General features: G+C 37.1%; 1 protein-coding gene across 1 annotated transcript; it reads left to right on the top strand.

Moving 5' to 3' along the window:
* Positions 1-3,710: 3,710 nt before the first annotated feature.
* LOC145788324 (uncharacterized) lies at positions 3,711-7,062 on the top strand. The gene has a single exon (XM_082600101.1). The coding sequence runs from the start codon at positions 3,711-3,713 to the stop codon at positions 5,976-5,978; it is 2,268 nt and encodes a 755-aa protein (XP_082456227.1). The 3' UTR covers positions 5,979-7,062.
* The last annotated feature ends 15,727 nt before the right edge of the window (positions 7,063-22,789 follow it).

Raw genomic sequence — 22,789 nt, 5'->3', positions numbered from 1 at the left:
AGAATAAGTAGGAAAAAAAATGTGATAAGTAAACAGAGTAACAGAATGGCCCGTTTGACCCCGCGTCCCATTTGACCCCACTTGACCCTACCGTATGTTCTACTCGCTACAGTTCCCACAAAAGCAGATCAAGATATCACACGTAGCAAGTTACCAATCTACAAGCAAGCGATTTTCAAATTAATTTAAACAAGGTTATCATGAAGGTCGGTAATTACAGTTAGGGGTGTTCAATTTCGATTTGATTTCGATTAAGGTGATATTCGAAATTCGTTTTTCGTATCGGACATATTCGAAATTATAGCAGCCCTTTCGGCTGAACGCGGTTGAAAGTAACGCAAGTGGCGCGAAATCTGTCTTGTCGCATTTTGTAAGCGAAAAAAGACTTCGACGCATGCGCAATTGCGCATCGTCGATCACGTGACTATCACATGTTTTCGCGGGTCCAATGGCCAGGGATGCCAGGTTATAAACACCAACATTATAAACACCAACAACATGGGCCTAGAGCTGTAGGTGCACGGTCGATTGGTCGACAGACATTTGGTCGACAGGACAATTGGTCGACAAGACAGTTGGTCGACAGGACGTTAGGTCGACAGAACGATTCATTTTAGGGTTAGAGTTAGGTTAGGGTTAAGGTTAGTTAACTAACCCTAAAATGAATCGTTCTGTCGACGTAACGTCCTGTCGACCAACTGTCTTGTCGACCAATTGTCTGTCGACCAATTGTCCTGTCGACCAACTGACCGGGTACCGAGCTGTAGGCGTTATTTTGTGTTATTTTTTCGCAAATTTTCATGGCTTTTTTTTGCGTTTTCTAGCGAATTTTCATGTTTCTTTCAATAAAATCTCATTTTGCAGTTTGGTGAATAGTTGTGATATTCGAAATCGAAATTCGGAAATCGAAAACAAATGGAATTTCGAATATTCAAATAATCGAAATTGAACACCCCTACCTACAACCCAATTTTTTATATCTTTTCAAGTATAAGTAATAAAGTTAGAGGTTTTTTTGCTGGAATTTTAGAATTTCTTTTGGTAATTTTCCGTTTGTCATAAGAGGATGTGACCGTGGTTGCCGAACGACGCATTACATCTTTGCTCTCAACAAGTTAGAATTTCAATAGTTTTATTCAACTGAATCAGCGGCGCGTACAATGTTTCTCGGGCTGGTATATCCAAGGGTATAAGTTAGATACTACCCAAAAGCATTTTACTTCAAACTAAATTGCCTGCTAAAAAACACTGCCTAAAAAAAAGTTAAATTGACATTGATGAAACCATTTTTTTAAAGAAGTATTGTATATAACTTTTTACAGCCACCAAACTAACTTGTTGAGAGCAAAAATGTTATGAGTTGTTTGGCAAACACGGTCAAATCCTCTTATGACGAACGGAAAATTGCCCAGAGAAATTCTCAAATTCCAGCAAATTAAAAAAAGTCAAACTTTATTACTCATATTCAAAGAAAATGAAGGGGTGTACCAGCAAACATCTATAGGATTGGCCCATGATACAAAAGAAAGATCCCCAGAGGATACAAACTGGTATGAATGAATCAACAAGTGAAAAAAAGTCAAAAGAATCAACAAATGACCAATGAATCAACAAATAAAAAAGAGTCATAAAGCATGTAAATTTCACTGTGTGTGGAGCTACATGTACTTGAGAGGTTAACTGTTATTTTTTTATTCACTTGTTTATTACTCATATTTGAAAAGACATAAAAAATTGAGCTGTAGGCTACTCAAATTAAAAATTGACCACAAAAATGCAGCAGCTTAGCCATTGAGTCATTTCGGGTCAAAATTTAGTTAAAAAAAAATAACACTTTCGCGTAGTATCCAACTCAGGGTGGTCCAAACCCTGGCACGCGGGCCGCATGCGGCCCGCGTGAAGCTTTTGTGGGGTCTGCGAACACTTTGTGCATGCCGGAATTATCAGTGCTAAATCCAAGGTTTAAAAATACACCTACGTTTTATAAATACATTACATTTGCCACAACCCTAAATAAGTCGCGCATAATCGGGTCAATAGGTAACTATGAGGGAACAATGTTGGTTTGTGACAACACAAACGTGCGTTGATATTTTGCTTTTGTTGCTAGCACTTTCTCCATTATAAAGCGATTAAAAAGCGACACACGGAACAGAATGGCTGATGAAACCCTGGATGCCTGCTTACGTCTGTCGACCACTGAATTTAAACCAGGGATCGACACTATATGCAAAAGCAAAAAACAATAAATTGTTTTGGTTTGCTAATTTGTTGACGCGTTATGTATCGTATATTTTACTGGCTGAAAATTCCTTTTTGAGTTGCAAGCAGAGATTAAAAAGTGAGTTAAGCGTGCAGCAAAACATTAGGTCGATCAGAACAGAAAACTCAGTCCTTTCATTGCAACTGTATTTTGTCAGCGACAAGATTTGTTAATATGTATAGCCTGCGAAAAGTAAAAATATAGCTTAAACAGATCGAAATCTATAGAAAAGAAGTTCAAAATCGCAGCCTAGTTAAGTTTTTATTTAACAACGTTTCTACTTTCAGCAACGCGTTATCATTTCTCACTATGCGGCCCGTGAAGTATTTCTCAGACCCTAATGTGGCCCTTCATGTTTGCAGTCTTGGACCACCCTGATCCAACTCATTCCCTCTGGAACGCCAGCCAGAGAACTATCATACGCGCCACTGGTTCAGTTGAATCAAATTGCCAAATTTAGAACTTATATTGGCACTTTTTTCTTCTCTTCTCGTCTTTTGCTTTGAAAGAGTAAAAGAAAAAAGTGCCTATATAGTGACGTTATGACCGGTCAAATTGTGTTTCAGATTAAAAGACTGGAGCCGGTCAAATAGCCACTGCCATTTTTTATTTCTTTTCAAATACGAGTTATAAAGTTAGAGTTTTTTAATTTGTTGGAATTTGAGAATTTCTCTGGGTAATTTTCCGTTCGTCGTAAGGGGATGTGACCGTGTTTGCCACATGACACATTGCATTGTTGGCAGTGGCTTTCAAACTTTTTTGCACCACAGCACAGTAAAGAATTGTAAAATTTACCATAGCACATTGACTTACTCCGGCTTTTTTATTTAAAATATAAATATTGCTTTTTACTAACTTTTTGATGGAAACTGCTATAATAAATAAACTTCACCTGATAGAAGCCATTCGCAGAACTTAGCTTTACTTTAAATAAAGAAGACATAAACCAGCAAAATCATTTATATATTTACTGCAGCATAAAAGGTGTGCCTGCGTTTGTTCATAAATAGTCTTACTTCAGGGCTTAACATCAGGTAAAAGTGGTCTGATAATCCAACAATTGGTGCAGTTAATTTTTTTTCTAACCTTTAAATTTTGCAATTTTTTGCTACGACTGTATTATTCAAATCACAAAACGTTCGCTGCACACTTGCAATCCCCCTGTGGCACACAGTTTGGAAAACCCTTGGTTATGCAAAATTTTATGCTTGACCAGCTAAGCACTTTATATACATCATGCTCAGGTGACATAATTATGCTAACTATGGCATAGTGCTTAGTGCTTACGTATAATCTTTATTGTTGTATTTATCATGGTGAAGTTAAAGTGTGAGGTTATTATTTTGTGTTGTATGCTACGCTACAGTAAGTATAAATTCTGTTGATCAATCAGCTTAAAATCTTCATTTGAGGTTTTGTTTACAGAAAAAAAGTAAATATTAAAAATATGGCTTATAGTTCTTCTAGCAATGAAAGAAATTTTATGAAGGAAACTTTAAAGCACTATGGCTATTCAGCAACAGACATTGATAGTGTACTTACGCAACATAGTGGTCGAGTAAAGTTTGAAGTAGCTCTTCAAGAACTTCAAGATTTAAAAAATCAAAGAAGAATTATGCTCACTTCTAATTTACCCATTGAAGCAATGGATACCGTGATAATCTCATCTGATTCGGACAGTAGTGATGTTGAAATGCCAAATGAACCTGTTTTAAGGGCAAAACCTGCTTCAAAGCAAGCTCACAATGACATTGAAGTTAGTGACACGGCACTAAAATGTGCCATGTTAGATTTGCCTCCAGTTGAAGATCTTTTATACTGGATCAAGAAAAATTATCTTGTTGCTCAGTTTGAAAGTGTGGGAAAAGAAGATTTTTTTGCGGATTTTTGTACTTACTTTCAAAGACCAAACTATGCAGAACTAAATCAAGTTTTTTTTAATGAATTGTCAGCAGAAATTGTTTCTAAGAACCAAGAATATGAAGATGTGTGGATGTCTGGGGAAAACACATCAGGCAAAATCTGGGGCCTTAAACCACGAAAACTAAAACAAACTTTACAACGAGATATCAATGGTCCAGCAACAAGTGATTTTGACCCAACAACAGTGTCAACAGCTCAGAAGGATCAGCAACATATAAAACCAGAATTTAGCAGAGGCTTGTATAGTATGCCATCTACATCACTACATGAAAACATTGCTATTAGTAGTATTACTGAGCCAAAGGTACAGTCCAAACTTTATCCTACATTGCCACATCTACCAAGTAGGGATTTTGACAAAGATTCCACTACAAAAAAGTTTCCACCTGCAAAGCAACAGAAACCTGTTGATTCCAAGAAGTCAATTTCTAAAACGATTCAAAAAGTTTTCCAACCCAAAACCACACTTGAGCCATTTGCACAAGCCAAAGAAAAACCTCGGCCTGTGCCACTTCCTCGTAATAAAGCACATTCACCAATTCATTCATCAACAGCAGAGAAAATATCAGCAGAGTCCTTTTCTAGCAAGATCCAAGACTTGTTCAAACCTCTTTCTTATGCACCTTCGACTTCAAAGAAGGAACTTGCACATGAATCATCTGCAAACGAGAAACCACAGCAGAATTTACCTACTCGGTTCCAAAAAACAAGAGGGGCACTGCCTGCAACCAACTCAAAAGCAGTTTCAAGACGCGGTATGCGCTCAAATTCTCCAAGCAAAGAAACATCTTCATATGAGTCAGTGTTTGGTAAGCATCTGGATACCAAGCCAGTTAGGTTATCTCATAAAGTATCTTCTGGAACAGAACAATCCTATCCAGCCATTGCAAAGCCAGTCTCAACAAGAGATCCTTATCTTGATAAAGCACCACCTGTGATGAAAGAACCAGTTAATTTATCACAGCACGCATCGTCTGCTGTGTCATCATCTCATAAACCCAATACCAAACAGCTGCTTGATTTGCCGAATATTCCTGGTCAACCAGATTTGAGACCGATTGTGATAGATGGGAGTAATGTTGCATGCTGTCATGGAAATAGTCACAAATTTTCATGTCGTGGAATAGCTATTTGTGTGCGTTATTTTTGGCTACGTGGACATAGAGACATTACATGTTTTGTTCCTAACTTTCGCAAAGGGCCCTCTGGTAGTCCTCCCATTACTGAACAACATGTTTTATACAACTTAGAACAGCAAGGAATATGCAAATTTACTCCCAGTAGAAAAGTGAACGGAGTGAATAAAATTTGTTATGACGATCGCTTCATTCTCAGATTAGCTGAGACAAATGGTGGAGTTGTAGTGTCGAACGATCAATATCGTGATTTAAAAACCGAGTCACCACAATGGAAACAAGTAATTGAGAATCGTCTTCTGATGTTTGTATTTGTTCATGACTTGTTCATGCCTCCTGACGATCCCCTTGGTTCTGGTGGTCCACATCTGGATGACTTCTTATCATTTCTCAACCGAGCTTTTCAGAATATACCCAGTAGTCATCGTATTGTTCATCGTAAAGATCAATACTCAATGTCACCAAAACAGCCTGTGGTAGATCACACAGCGCAGGCAGTCAGCCATGTCCATCATACCAGCCGTGATGAGCTTGCTGCAGAGCTGCGCGTTTTATTTCCTGGATTAGAAGAAACAATTGACACTACTTTACGTTTACATCCCAGAATTCACGATCTTAATATTCTGGCTGATCTAATCTGTGAGCCTGAGGATTGAGATTAAAACAAAAGTTTTAATCTCTAACTTTATTTCCTTGTATTTTATTTAATGTTTTTCAAATGTTGTTGTTGTATTTTGTTACAAAAGAATCTTTTGCATGGTGTTTCACAATGCTAACATCATGCATATGCTCAAGTGTTTTACGTTCCCTACTATTATTTTGCTTGTATCTTTTGATCTGGCAACCATTTTTGAATTATATATTTTTACGTTTATGAAATTTTAGAGACTGCAAATTTACTCCAACATTCGATGAAAGTGTAAAATACACCCCAATAAAAGATTAAGATTTTTGGCTGGGATTATACTGTTTCTAAATGATCGAAAATATTTTTTTTTGATAATTATTGTGGTAAGGTTTCTTTTAATATCATCATCAATTCAAAACTCGATTTTGTCTCCACTACTGAAAGTAGCCAATTTATTCCTTGAAGAAATTGTCTTTACCCTTTTTCTCTATTGCATTCAGTCTCCTTCAGTCCGACTTTGCCAGTATCTAACTTTTTGATGAAGCGTCCCTCAAGGCGGCAACTGAAGGGCTACTTGCGTTTAGGGAGCTTGAAAACTAAGTGTCCCTGTTTCCTGAAGACCTGTCAGACCATCATCAACTTTGCTTGCATTCAGAATCGAAGTGCATTGGATTGAGAAGAACAGTGTGTTTGAACATAAACCTTCCAATCAAATAACCAGAACCACTGATATAACATAAAAGCTGTTTGTACTAATCCCCATCCCCCCAGAAAGCAAAATCCGTCATTTTTACGTTGATTCAACGTCTGCAGACGTTCAACTAGGCCGCGGGTGCAGACATTGAATCAATGTAAAAATAACGGATTTTCCTATCTGGGAATTCTTTTTCAAAAGCGGAATTGAACGTTTGTTGATTAGAAAGTTGTTGGGGCCCATGAAAGTGATCAATATTTGTATAACCTACGTTGAATTTTGATACTGCTCCGTCTTTGTAGGCCTAGTGTAGTAGCGTTGAACACTCTGTCATCGTGTTATTTTGAATTATGCGTTGGGTCAGTATGTTTAGTCACGCATTTTACCAATGGTAGAGATCCTGTGTAGATTGTGTTCGTCAGCCAATGGGATTATCTGATATTTAGTCGATGTTTTAAATTTAAATTGAACGACATTGCGCTCTTTAAGTGGATACAGTACACTATTTAATTTTGCACGAAGTACAGTGGAGTTAAATGCTAACAACGGCGATTCGAAATATAATAACGATTTCCACGTTGAAACAATGGAAGAGTCCTTTATTTTGAATCTCATCTGTGTATGAAGGTGTATATACTGTCTATTTTTTTTGTTGATTATATTTTGTTGTTTTATGTTGTGTCATACTTAACACTACTACTCTTGATTTGTGTGAATGAATAAAGAATATGCTACACCGCTTATTAAACATTCCGGAAAATATTGGAGTATACCTATGCAACACACTACAATCACCAAACCTTATGAGCTAATACATTCATGGAATTTGTCTTGTTTAATTTAGCACTTCAAATTACAGCGAAAGTTAATCACTTTTCGAGGAATGAGATATAACTATCTCCCAGCCAGTGATGAATTTGTTTAGACGTCTGCAGACGTTGAATCAATGTAAAACTCATTGCTTTGCTGGCAAGGCTTCTTGTTTTTTATCAATTAACCCTGTTGGAGAAGGCGTTGGCCGCTTTCGCTCCAAACCAATCTTTGTTGGTCTTCATTTCTTAGCTTCCAATGTTTAACGAGTTCCAACCTTTTATGTCTATTAAACAAGCTATTTTTGCCTTGGACCAGCAATGTACAACGCGCGGCCCAGTTGAAAGAGTTGTGCGGCCTTGTTATTACAGCATGTTTTGTATTCAGCTTTATGTCGGAATGGCCCGTTTCGGTGAGTCCGATCCCTATTCGGTGATTTTTTCATTTTTTTTTTTTTAAATTATCGGGTACCGTAGCCTAATTATCATTGCCGTTTTAGGGTTAGGGATTAGGGGTTAGGGTTAGAGGTTAGGAACTCGCCGAATCGGACTCACCGAATAGTAGCAGACCCGCTTTATGTCAAAGTAACATACATTTCACTTTAAAATTGAAACTCTTTCATCATCATCATCAACCAGTTTTTATTATACAGGCCATGAATTAATTCTCATGTAGAGCGTGTGGCTTGTCTGTCAATCTTTCTTTGAATCTTTTGTCAATCTTCTGTCAATCAATCTGTCAATTTTTCTTTTGTCAATCTTCAATCTTCTGTCAATCTTTCTTTTGAATCTTTTCTTTCTTTCTTTTCTTTTCTGCGAAATCTTTCTTTTCATACCTCGCTATCTGTGGTATTTTCTGACTTTCATATGTCAGTAACTTAAAGAACTAAGACGCAACATAATGATACTAACTCAACAATGTATCGTACAATCCAGTAGTTCTGTACTGATTACTGCACCGATAGGCAAGTAATGACGGTCAGCATTGTTACCGCTTTAGTTACATTGAACATCCCTGTCGCTTCAAAAGAAAATATAACAGACATTGGCAACACATGATTTTCATTTAAACGATAATGCATTGTATATGTAAACCACTAATATCATGTAAAGCGTGCATTACGCTTTTATTATTGATATCTAACGAGTGTCTTCACAGTTCTCCCGGGGCGAGCCTTGCTGGCCTGTGGCGAAAACGTCGGCTGTGGACGTACATTAGCCTGGAGCTGTGTTGGCTTGGAGAGAGTCGTTATTGCTGATGTGTTGGTGCACGCTTCTCTAGCTTTGATGTTTTCTGGCCATCCTTTGTCTGGATTTTATCATGCATTTTCCTAGGTTCAACTTTCGGAATGGCCCGTTTCGGTGAGTCCGATTCGGTGAGTCCAATCCCTTTACGGGAGAGTTTTTCAATTTTTTTTTTAAATTATCGGGTACCGTAACCTAATTATCATTGCCGTTTTAGGGTTAGGGGTTTGGGGTTAGGGTTAGAGGTTAGGAACTCACCAAATCGGACTCACCGAATAGTAGCAGACCCTTCAACTTTAGGCCTTCCTTGTTTGCTTTCCTTTTAAGGAATCTTCTTAATCGCCAATCGTGTTTCTCCTCAGTGGAACTCTGGGTGACAATGTCATCTGATATTCCGACACATCCTTCGCATTGACCAATTATTTCGTCCATTCTTTGAAAAATATCTTGACTTACGCAATGTCTGAACCTCTTGGGTATTTTTTCTTGTCATAGGGTCTTTTCTGGTACTTTTGCTTTGGAGCTGGCCGTGACTGCTGGGACTTCTGCATACTTGACAGGTTGCCCCCAAGGCTGGACAGGCATTCTTTTGATGCTTCCATCCGCAGCGCTGACATTCTCTGGTTGCATCAGTGTTATTCATTTATGAGATTTTTATCTTTTGCAGCAAATCATTGCAGGCCTCTTTGCTGAACTTCAACTATTGAAAGTCCCTTAGATTTGGTCATAAGTTATTTTCTAAACTCTTCGTATTTGGTTGAGACAATAACCATTTTTATTAATCCTCATCTAGTTCATCATCATTAAACATGCACGTCTTTTGGCTTTTTCTCAAAGGTGGGATAGATAGATACGAAGTAATTGATTTGTTTGGGTGTCGATGAAGCTGACCCCGCTGTGCTGCAATATTGACGCATCTAACCTGCGAGATTCAGCTAGTGATGCGCTCATCATGTGCTAGCCATTTCATTCTAAGCTGCTCTGTATAAAGTTAATTCGTTCAACGTTTAACATGCATTTGGGTTCGACTGTCTCCTTTTAGCACACAATATTTGGGATTTTTATGGCTACGACGACAAACTATTAAAGAGCAGCCAGTCTTTGGTTTCATCATCCAAGCGGCTTCTTCGTGACAAAACAGTTGGTGTAAAATGGCCGACCAAATTCTACAAACGATCTGATAATACCAAGCATGTCTGATGACTTCTAAAAAATAGGTGGACTACATTCAGATTCAAAAGTAATGTAGAGAGACTTCTTTCCCATTAGGTGAAAAATTATCAGGGTGGCCACATAGCTACATCCGGTTTAGTGTTTCATAGAGAACGGCATCATGAAGCATTGAGAACGATGAAAATCAGTAGCATAACGGTTGATTCATGTGCATAGTGTTTAATTTGATTTTTATTTATATCGTACTTTTTTGGTAAACATGCTGTACTATAAAAAATACTGAACAAATTTTGGTCCAGGAACGCGTCGGGTTGGACGTAGCTGCATTACACACTGCTCCTTTGCTCCACAACATTGGGGAATGAATCTTATACTGTACCGGACTACCGGTACATGTTTTCTATTTTCGCATTCCAAGTGCAAAATCGTTTTTCTGTTCATTTATGTATTATCACTTCATTACGTATGTGACGTTTTTTGCATATTTTCCTTTTTTGTATTAGCCGAGTAGTAACAATAGCTTTTTGCATTTGTGCCATTATGCGTCATCAACAACTTGTGGAAGATTCATCTTTAAACTGAAAATTTTTCGTAGACACGAGCCGTTTTGCTCCACTATTATGTGTGATATGTTCAAATATACAAATCGCTGTTAAAATCAAACTTTCTGTTATTGAGTACCGGTACCGCCATTCTTCATTTATCAATTTATTTTGTTTTTAACGTTGCGATTTGCTGGTGTGTCTTTAGACATCTTTCGTTGCATTAAATAAACCTTTCTGTATATATAACAAAGGCGCTTTCGGTTTTTATTGTGCTCTAGCATTGATGTTAGGAAGGATGTAGTATTGAGATGCGGTAAACGTTATTACCTTAGATATGGGGTCACGTAACCCATGAACTGATACGAAAACTGTTCAAAACATTTTTTGACACAAATTTTTTTACTTGGTTTCGTTTCAAACTAAAAAATGATGTTTCTTTTCGAAACCACAACAATTTTTTATGAATTTTTTCCAAGATGCTCTGGTTATGATTGTGGGGCGATGTATGCCAAGTTGACATTTTCACGTAGTTCGTACTCTGTAGTGCTGGTAGGAAAATATGTTTCGTTTCGACTAGAGATGTACCGATATATCGACATCGGTCATTTTTGGAGTATCGGCTAAATTTCGTGGCCGATACTAAAAATGTAAAATAAAACGCATTTGCTGCAGATTTTTTGAAGTAGTAACTATAACGTCACACTGATGTATGTTAACCTGTTTAATTTGTTGATACCCGACTCTTCCAGTAATTTTTATAATTGCAGTGATTCTTTCACTTAAACAAAACGTCTTGTTTTTAGCAGTTTTCATTCTTGAATTATGCAGGAGACTCAATTTCTCCCATATAGCAAATCAATCGCTTTTTACATTGGTTCAATGTTTGTAGACGTTAAACTAATGTAAAAAAACACTGATTTGCTATCTGGGACGTAACATCATCTCAATACTGTATTTAATCGAGTGATGATATATTTTCCAGACCTCTCCAATTATTAAACTTTTGAATTCCTAAAGTTTTTTGCAGACCAACATTTCGTTACATTGACGCAAACTAGCAACACAACAGAAATAGCGAAGAGCAATTACACTGGTTAACACGATTTTTGCGGTTTGAACAGAGAAAACAGATTTAGAGTACAGTAATATTGGGCCATTGGGGTGCTAAATCCGAATCTGACCGGAAATTTATTTTATGATGTCAGGTTTTTGAGATGTGGGCCTAATGACAAATTGTTACTTTTGCCAAAAGTGAAAGATTTGACATTGCATTTGTTATACAGTACATAGGCCTGCAGACGTACACACTATGCTATATGCAGTAATTCGTGCCATAGGGTGCATAAATAGCTGAAATACAGCCACAAACTACTATTTTGATACCAATTTGTTTTGACGCAATCGCAAAATTGTTAACGAAAAAACAATGACAAGCTGAAAGGGAAGCTTGTAGTATGAGCATCCTCTGTCCATGTTTTGCATCACATCACCAAGATTGAAGCAAAGCTATGGCAATGTTTGTCCAGTATCCTTGTTTAAACTATTTTGGCCTGTCTAGCAATAACCTTTCCCTGTTTCACTGCATGTATTGGTGATAAACAACATCAAATCTTCCACTTTTGGCAAAAAATTACTTTTAAAAAAATTATTGAAAGAAATATTATTAAAAAGTATTTTTGTAATCATCTTCAACGTCTGATGTAACACAAGAAAGTTCATTAGGCTACAACTAAAAGGTTAAAATTAAATCACAAACTGATAGAACCAGCACACGAAAAATGATGCAAGATTATACATTTTTGGCGCCTGGGTAGCCTTACCAAGCCTCGCAAAAGCTTCAACCAAAACGACAAGCGCCTTTATGTCGAACACTACTTGTCGAATAGTTTTTGTATGATTACCTACTTAATTATAATAGCTTATTTGGAGAGCTTGCGCAAACCCTTTATTAGTTTTCAGAAACCCCAATCACGGTGCCTGTTTCTTCCCTTTATACCCCGGCCCCCAATCATGGTGACCTATTATAACTGTATAATGACACAACAATGCGGTTGAGATTGGATTTATAGAATCTTTAAAAAGAGATAGTGAATCTTTACAAATAAATTATGCTAATTCAAAGCTTGTTTTAATAGTTGTATGTAGGGCCGCCGCAAGGATAATTTGGGCCAGGTACCAATAAGATCTTCGAGCACCAAATCAAGATTTTTCTAAGAAACACACAATATATCCAAAAAATACACAGTGCTGGGATCGGCCTTAAAAAGTGATATCGGGGAAAATATTGACATCGGTACATCTCCGGTTTCGACTTAAAGTTATATTTTTTAGTTTCGTTGTGAAAACGAAGCTCGCATCCAGGATTTGATTAAAGTTTGACATTATTTAAGTTTGCTGCTGTCCAGCACAATAATATTTCGTTTTGAAACATTATTTTTTGTCTTGATTTTGCTCCACGTTTTCTGGAGGATGTAATTTTTTAGCACTGCGAATAGTTCGCTCCAATGATAGTGCAAAGTTTGCAAAACACATTTAAAGTTTTCCATTTATATCGCCCTGGCCTGAGCAAATGTATTTCTATCATGGTGCATGGTAAAGTCATACAAGAACTATGAAAATGTACAGTAGTATGACGTTTCTTGTTTGAGAGTATTGAGATTAAGTTTTATATTAAATGTGTGTGTTTGTAAGTTGTGGTTTACACTCAGCTTCTGATTCTGCGTGATAATTCAATTTAACAACTGCAGAACTGATATAAATATCCAGTGAGTACTTTTGTTTCATTTGAAACACTGATTCTGTGTCACACATATCTGTTACAACGCGCCCATAAGCATGCCCAATTCATGATTGATAGAAAAGACAGGTTTGTCGGAGTCACGTAGCGCAGTTGTAGCCTACGTCACAGCAATGAGTAAATGCTTTTCCAGTGAATTAACGTCACATTTCCTCAATTATTCTTCATATTGCCCAGGCAGCAAATCAACCGTTTTTTACATTCATTGATTTTCTGTCTGGGTAGGTTTGTAACCTGTATAGATGTTGTAGGCTGATTGTATGAAGTGTGCACGTTATTGAGGAGGAAAGCAAAGATGCTTCGAATTTTTGTTTTCATGTAAAAGTTTTTCGTTTTATTTCGAATCGGATTTAGTTTTTTAGAGATGAATTTCGAAATCAAGGCAATACGTTTAAAGTTTACGTTTACGTTTAAATTACGTTTAAGTTACGTTTAAATCAAGGCTACTATTTAAAAACAAAAACACCAAATGCTCCTTTGACTTCAAGATCGCGTGAATGTAGCCTACGTCAAATGTTTTTCACTTCCCAAATAGGCTTTTCGTCAATTTATCTGACGCAGTAGCCTGTGATCTGCGACCAAAGTAGTTTGTCTACTCCCAAGAATAGATACCGGTACACTAGAATTGGTCATCGTTTAATTTGTCAGTTCGCCGTATTCGTCATATTTTTGTAGGTCCATGCAGAATTCCAATTTTTCGTGTTCATTTCAGATCATTTAATTCCTCACCTCTTTATATTTCCGAGAAACCGCATATTTAACGCGCTACAAACTACCGCCTTGGTAGTGTCGTAAAAATAAAGCAATTGCTATGAGCCTTCGTATCCCCCTTTTTTAGATATCCCTGGTTTCGCCGTAAGGTGCTAGACTTAGTGGTTAGGGAGGACATATTTGTGACGCATAAACAAGCCTAATTTAATCATTTGAGTTTTCAATGGGACCCGCGGTTGGCCTTGCTGGCTGGTGTATTTCTACTGCCTAATTTGTAGTCAGTTTACGTTATGGCGATAGGCCATGTATCAAATGGGCTGAAGAGATCTATTAGAATCCGAACCAGAGCTATTCCAAAAATAAATTGAGTGCCAAAAAATATACAGCTTGTCACGATAAATACAAGACACCACAAAAAGAATGTAGGCTATCTCTGCAGAATGCCAAACCTCCGCAATAAAACTTTTACAAACCTTTAAAAAAAATAATACAGAAAGGGTTTTCCAAAATAAAATTCCAAGAAAACGAGTGTCTTTCTCACAAAAAATATACCTCTGAGAAAGAAGAGTAGGCTAAGTAAAGTAGCCTACATGGTATTTTCTGCTGTTTTCATTAAATCTCGCCCCCCTCATTTCAAAGCTAGTTTTGAATAAGAACTCATCGTGCGATAGTACAGCTTTGCAGTAGGGGCGACTGGGCTACTTTGTTTCGACCATGTCTGATAGGTCTTACTTTCTTGAAAATTATTGTTTAATATAGGCATCTGTAGGCTAGTGGTGGTATTGTCTTTAAACGTGCCACAAAGGTTGCAATGTGACATGTTTGGGTCTAATCAAATACTATTTTTGTAGTCAGACTATGTGAAACCAATGTTTTACTATCTGAAACTGGTATTTAGGTTGTTAAAAGTTGAACATCAACCGACACAAAATAAACGTGAATAGGCCTAAGTAATGGAAATGTTTTTGAATAAACAAATAATGAATAAACGATACCGAATTGCAACATGAAATCTTGTTTGATTAGAGCTTGATCAGTCTGAACAATACATTCTCATGATCAAACTGAAAAGCGTGGTAAACCATTAAACAGTGGCGACTTGTCCATAATATTGTATTCTTCTTCTTCAACAGATTGATCATGTTTGATCAGCTGTGATCTCCCTTATGAACTGCCTCCATTTTGTCCTGTCCTTTGTTTTTATTAGTGTTTCTGGTATGCTTTTTATTCCTGTAGTTTGCTTGATATTGTCAAAATATTTCATTTTTTGTCGTCCTTTTGTTCGTTTGCTTTGCACCATCCCAGTCAACATTGAATTTTCCAACGATTTGCTTCTTGCTATGTGTCCGAAATATCTCAATTTTCTGAGGTTAATGTTATTAATCAGACTCCATTTATCGTTTATTTGTTGGGAAACAAAATCATTTGTTTTTCTTTCCATCCAGCTGATGCGTAATAGTCCTCTGTGACACCACGTTTCAAAATTTTTTAACTTTTTAATGTCACGTTTTTTGCATGTCCAAATTTCACATCCATATGTGGCAATTGGGAAAACGAGAGTTCGCAGCAATCTTAATTTTGTGTTTTTACCAATTGACCTCTGTTTCCACACCGTTGTAAGTGATGTCACAGCTGTTTTTGCCATAGCAATTCGCCTTCTAATTTCCGTGCTATCATCATAAGTGTCAGTTATGACCAGTGATGGGCATTATCGGCGATAATTTATCGGCGATAATTATCGGCGATAAATTTTTATCGCTTATCGTTATCGCTTAATTATTTTTTCAGTTATCGTTTATCGTTATCGCCAAAGGCAGTATTTGATTATCGCCGATAATTAATCGCCGATAAATTTTATTTCGGATCAACACACAAGTGGACAGACCATGAAAAGTAATATTTTTACTAGCCACCTAGTTAATGATACTAAAATTAAAACCAGTTCTTCTTCAGTGCCTGAAGTGTGTGTGCACAGGTCGTTGTCAGGGGAGGGGCACGCCCCCCTGCAGCGACGGCCCTGACAACACAATAATTTTTTGAGTTGCAAATTACAATGCAATGAAATGCATGCAACAAGTCTCTTGTTGTTTTGCTGCAATCGGCAATCGCGAGTGAATTTTACAATTAAAATGTAAGCGCACGGGCGGTACAGATTCCTTTGAAGCGAAGCGAAAGAAATTGGCAAGTGGTTTGTGAAAGTGTCGCAATACGAGGCCGCTTTTACATCGGAAATATGGTATTCGCGCCACCTCACGATGAACTATTTTATTCTTGTGTTTTCTTTTTTCGTTGGAAGTGTTAGTTTTTAGTAATTGTCGTAAAAAAATAAAATCCCTCTCGTCAAAACATGAAACTTACTGTTTTAAACGCATTAAATCTTTAGATGGGTAGGCACTTTAACAAGCAGATTTCTAATAATACACGCGCGTATCCAATCCAACCACGAACCAATGAGATGCTACGTTATCTGCTATTGTGACCATTCCAGCATTCAGCCAGAGAATTAATAATTACTTTGAACTTTGTTTGGTAATTACAGAAGAAAAAAGAGTTATAGCAGAGGTGGGAATCAAACCCATGTCTTTGTAATGACTACTACCGCCCTAACCCAATGCGCCAAGCCAACCGATGGCAAAGCGATGATTTAATTTAGCTAGAATTTGCGTTTTTCCTTTATTCTTCCCAAACGCAATCTTGATGACGTCATGAAAAGCGTAGCTTCTGATTGGTTCGTGCTGGATTGGATATCTGCATGTTAAAGTGCCCACCCTTTAGATGAGTAGATTAACTAAAATTGTAAGAACTTGCCTTGAGACGTGCGGTTATGTCACAAACTCAGTTTAAAAGACAAAATTCATACACAATAACAACACAAGATCGGTTATAGACTGTAAGATCGATTTTTTTCTAGCTTGGCGATATAACTTTAATCCAAAAATAATAACCAAATGCGTAAGTGCCATTTAACTTAAAAAGTTAACCCATTTGTGCCGAAAGTGAAAGTAGGCCTACTTAAAAAAAATTTCGGAAAATTTAAATATTGCATAATTATGACCTAAAAAACATATCACAATTATTTTTTTCCTAATTGTGTTTGTACTTTTTGAGAAAAAAGCCGTCCTATATATAAGACGCTAGGCAAATCCGTTATCAAATTTCACAAGTTTCTTGTGCGTAATGCTTAAGCGTTATTACATTTTACTTATCGCTCAAAGTAATAAATGGGAAATGTCTTGTTTATGTCTTGTCATGTCATTATTGTCATCGAACATTTTATTGAAATGAAAGTTCAAAAAATATGAAGATAAAAATTAGCAAAGTAACACAACATCACTGAAACAAGTCATTGCGGAATATGATATTGCTTGAAGCATTTGACACGAAGACCGACATCATATTTTTTGCATAGCCTATTGTAGTAGTTTTTGCATGACAATAGGCGCATCGAGTTGCGTGGTAAAATTATGCTAAATACAGTAGCCTATTACCCAGGCCCGTAACTAGGGGGGGCGAAGCCCCCCTGCAAAAATGTTGGCACCCCCTGGAAAAAATTATGTTAATTAGCTCTGTTCGGTGACTTTTCAGTTTTATACTCAATTTTCTTGTGTTATTTAATTGTAAACATTGTGTGTTTAAGGGTGTGGTAGAATGTTGTCTCTAAAACAAAGTTTGCCTAATTTTAAACGAAACTGCATTAAAAGAGCGAGTTTTGCCAATACCAAACATTCAAATATCTCAGCCAGGAATTAGCAACAAGAAAACATAGAGACTTAGCTTTATTACCGAAAAATGCCCTAGAAAACATGATCTTATCCTTTTGCTATGCCACCAGACAGCACCATTTTACAGGAATACTTATACCCACATGTTTGTTGAAAATGCTTTCAGAATGCACCAAATTCAAAGTAATTTTTCAAAATTTTCTGGGGGAGAACCCCCAGACCCCCGCTGCTGGGTGTCGCCTTTGGCGAAGACGCCGTCGGTCTTTGCCCGTCGGCCGTCAACCCCCACCCCCTTTCAAAATTCCTGGCTACGCCACTGACTGGTTGTATGATAAACTAGTTTAATGTAAACGTTGTATTACTATTAGGCCTACGATTAATGTTCTTGCGTAAATATACCCACATTGTGTACAAACGTCGTTTTCGTACATGATACGAAAAGTAAAAGTTGGGCCCCCTCCAGAATACTTTTGCCCCCCCTGCTGCTCCAAGCTAGTTACGGGCCTGCTATTACCTTTATCAATTACCTATGCGACATAGCCTACCTCAATCAAATATTTTTATTCCCACTAATACAGTGCCTATATATTGTAATTCTTATCTCAACAACTCAGCGTTCTGCCATTGCTTTAATGATGATGTTCATAAAGAAAACAAAAAAAAATATCTGAAATTATCAGTAAATCACGATAATTAGGCTATGTTATTGTTCTAAAACAAACGCGACTCATTTGACAAGCTTGATGGATTTCACAGTATGCACATTTTTACTACCAATAACGCTTAAGATTACTGATAAATTTTCAAGCATTTTGCGTTTTTTGGAATTTTTTCAATTATTGCTGACTTTGCTGTAAACAGCCCTTTAAGCAGAAAGCAAAATACAAAGTTTGAAATTTTTTATGGTATTTTTATTTGATTTATTTATTTTGCCTACTGCACGTAAGCGGCAGTGTAACTCAATTGATAAAAGCAGCCAACTGATATCTGAAGGTATAATTATGAGCACGGCGGTTACCTCAGTGGTTTGATTCTGGATCAAGAGGTTGAAGATTCGATACCTACTGCCGCTGTTGCGATTCTATTCATGCATAACTTACAAAAAGTTTTGTCCCTTTACACTACAGTATATTATGTTCGATTTTTCGTCATGTTGATGAAAACAGTTCGTGCTGCATGGAATGGGGCAGCTCTAATCAAGAAAAAAAAATTATCGTTATCGGACATTATCGGCGATAATTTATCGTTTATCGTTATCGCTTAACTTTTTTTTGATTTATCGTTTATCGTTATCGCTTTAGGCATTTTTCGTTTATCGATTATCGTTATCGCTTAACTGAAAAATGAGTTATCGCGCCCAACACTGGTTATGACACTGCCAAGATAGCAGAAATTACTTACACTTTCAACAACATTACCACCAATGTATAAGTTTGGACAAATTTCATCCTTTTTACTTATGGCCATCACTTTTGTTTTTGTGGGATGTAATTGCAAACCATATTCTTCACTTCTTGACTTGACCCTATTCAAAAGTTCTTGCAGTTCCGTTACACTTCCACCGACCAACACTATGTCGTCAGCATATCGAAAGTTGGTTACCATTTTTCCTCCAATTTTCACAGAGCCATCAAAATTCTCCAATACTTTTCTCATTATATGTGTTCAGTATATAGATTGAAAAGATATGGTGACAATTATTGTATAATAATTTTATTTATCGTGCATGAAAATGTGTAATTAATTAAAATTTTTATTGCAATTGATCCAACTCTGGAAGGCATGGAGTTATGTCGAAAACGTTTGAATTCAGCATACAGTATGTGCTAGTTTATTGCGTTGTTTTTGATATAATGTAATTCAATCCCATTAATTCCTTGTCCACCATCTGCCTATGTTATTGACAGCATTACTAGAAGAAACTTCGTATTTCAACTTCAACATTTTTGTACCTTATGACGTCTAGTCTCTCTTCACTCATATCATGCGGTTAGAGAATTAATACCGGTATATACTGTTTTATAATCCGTTTTTTCATACATCCATCCATTTTTCACTATTTTTGTACTTTATGACGGGGGTATATTTCCAATTTAAATTTTTATTGGCTTACCTGCAATGTTGCCAGCTTCGAGGTTTTCCTGCAGAATTGGAATAGTTTTGATTCCGAGTCGCGAAAAAATTATACAACAGTTGCAATCGAGTTTTGGATTGGATGATTCGTTTCATCATTTGTTTTTTTGTTTTTTTAATCTTTTTCCTCGGACCGACAAAGCCTTGATAGGTAATTCCTGATAGTTTCGCACATAGGTGTACGGGAAGCATATTTTTTGGGGGTGCAAAAGAATTCTTGCCCAAATATAATCAACTGGCCTAAACAAAAGTACTACACATGTAAGAAAAAGCAATAATATAGCTTTAAAAAACACAGCATGAGGCATCAACTGAAAAGCCTTCTACAAAGCCACTGGTATGATAAGTAGGAGAAGGCGGGCAAGTTGAGCAGGTTTTTTGTTAAATCTATTTTTTTTTATTTCATTAACTTTTTCGAAGACTCAAGTACAGTAGGCTATTGCATTTCGAAAACATGCTAATAAGCCAAGTTTTTAGACAAAAACTGGTTGGTTTTATTTATTATTTTGCACTGTATTCAAGTTTAAGTAACGATTGCACAACTTGCCCGGATTATTTTTCCGGGGCATGTTGTGCAGCACCATGGGGTAGGCTGTGTAGCACATGGGGTAAGTTGAGCAACAACAATCGTTCGTTTTGACTAGGGGCAAGTTGAGCAACATATTACGGCCAGCAAAAGTACAGACAATTTAACAAATCAGCTATTTTTACATTCATTCACTAGTCATTTTTTACATTCATTCACGTGGAAGACTTTGAAACTATGTAAAAATGGCTAATAGGCTAGAACATTTGTAAATTAACAAAGGCGGTTTGCAGGAACAGTAGCACAACTTGCCCCGTCATCAATTGCACAACTCGCCCCATTCACACTTTTTTTTAAAGAACAAAAAATTTCAAGAAAACTAACAAATGTACGAAAAAATTTTACCTGCGAAAATACAACTACATCATATGTCTACTGACCCCTACTGCTAAAGTTTGACTAGTTCTACTGTGCATCCAAAAAATCAAAATTTCGTTTGCATCCAAATTTAGATCCTAAGACCTAAACATCTTATATCGTTGATCAAGCCTAACCTGCCCAAAAAACTGATAACTGCGATTCACGTGCTTCAAAGGCATTATAGGTAAAATATAATAATGGCGTTAAAGATTCATTACGCTATTTATTTCCTTTAAAACGGGGACTTGCACAACTTGCCCCGGGCCCGTTGCACAACTTGCCCCGCCTTCCCTTACGGTATACCATTATGCAAATTTGCAAAACAACAAATTCATCAAAAGACAATTGAAGGGAGTAGGCTAATTGACACTACACTAACGAACCAGTAGAATGCAGTAGGCTACTACCGGTACATGGCTCCAAAACTGCAAACTGAACTAAAAAGTACTGATTAGTGGTAGTCTGGTGGTAAAGGCTACACAAATTTAAAAGAAGTATTTGTTTTGCCCACTTCAAATATAATCTACAATGCGATTGACATCCACTTTAATTGTTGTTGATCTTTCCAAGTGCAACAAAGCTAAGTTTGACAGTCGTGTTTGGCCCATTGTTGATCTCAGATATGTCTTCAATCGTCGTAATCCGGAAAAAGACCTCTCAGCTGAACATGAAGTTGCAGGAACTGTTGCTAGAATTTTTGCTGCTTTGGAAAAGTGGGGCATAGTTTTATCTAATCCATTTGAAATTAGGAATTTTGTACATTGTACAGCAGTTTTGATTTCTCTGTTGCGAGTGAGTTGGTGAAAAAGTTGATGTTCCGATTCCAGGAAATCCTGTTCCAAGGTGTAGAATTCAGATATCAACTTCAAGCTTTGTTGGTTGGCATTATTTGTATCTTCCGAAAATTCTCCTTTTGAAGACTAAGGAGAGAATTTGGGCAATTTTTCATATTTGGGCAAGATTTCACACCTATCTATTCTCCTTTTAGGATAGATAGGTGTAAAATCTTGCCCAAATATGAAAAATTGCCCAAATTCTCGACAGATTGGGGGTGCGATTGCACCCCCTGCACCCCCGGCTCGTACACCTATGGTTTCGCATAGGCTACTTGTAGAGGCTTTTGATGCAGAGCCGGTTACTAAGATTGGCAGAGTGAAGTTTTCCGACGGTTGAAGTGTTGTTGCCGGGGAATTATTCCATCCATTAGGCAGGCCCGTAACTAGCTTGGAGCAGCAGGAGGGGCAAAAAGTATTCTAGAGGGGGCCCAACTTTTACCTTCTGTATCATGTACGAAAACGACGTTTGTACACAATGTGGGTATATTTACGCAAGAACATTCATCGTAGGCTTAATACAACGTTTATATTAGAATAATTTATCATAGAAACAGACAAACACTCAGTGGCGTAGCCAGGAATTTTGAAAAGGTTTGTTTTTTTGACCGCCGGCGGCCGAAGCCCGACGGCGATACCCAAAGGCGACACCCAGCAGCGGGGGGTCTGGGGGGGAACCCCCAGAAATTTTTGAAAAAATTACTTTGAATTTGGTGCATTCTGAGAGCAATTTCAACAAAAATGTGGGTATAAATATTCCTGTAAAATGGTGCTGTCCGGTGGTATAGCAAAAGGATAAGATCATGTTTTCTAGGCCATTTTTCAGTAATAAAGCTAAAGTCTCTATGTTTTCTTGTTGCTAATTCCTGGCTGAGATATTTGAATGTTTGGTATTGGAAAAACTCGCTCTTTTAATGCAGTTTCGTTTAAAATTATGAAAACTTTGTTTTAGAGACAACATTCTACTCTGATTCTACCACACCATTAAACACACAATTTTTACAATTAAACAACACAAAAAATTGAGTATAAAACTGAAAAGTCAGCGATAGAGCCAGTGCCGGATTAAGGGTCTGTTGGCCTGTAGGCACATTTTATAAGTGGCCCGAAAATCAGGGTTGCCAACTAAAAAATTAGAATTATCAGTGTTGCCAAATCACTGTCACAAAGATCGTTGTTGCAACTATAACAGGGTACCGTGCAAAAACTTGGTCATAAATGCCTAATTAAA

The sequence above is a fragment of the Aplidium turbinatum genome, chromosome 2 (genome assembly GCF_918807975.1).
Source record: "Aplidium turbinatum chromosome 2, kaAplTurb1.1, whole genome shotgun sequence".
NCBI classification, from domain to species: domain Eukaryota; kingdom Metazoa; phylum Chordata; class Ascidiacea; order Aplousobranchia; family Polyclinidae; genus Aplidium; species Aplidium turbinatum.
Note: the sequence above shows the minus strand (reverse complement) of the source record. Positions and strands in the feature narration are given on the sequence as shown.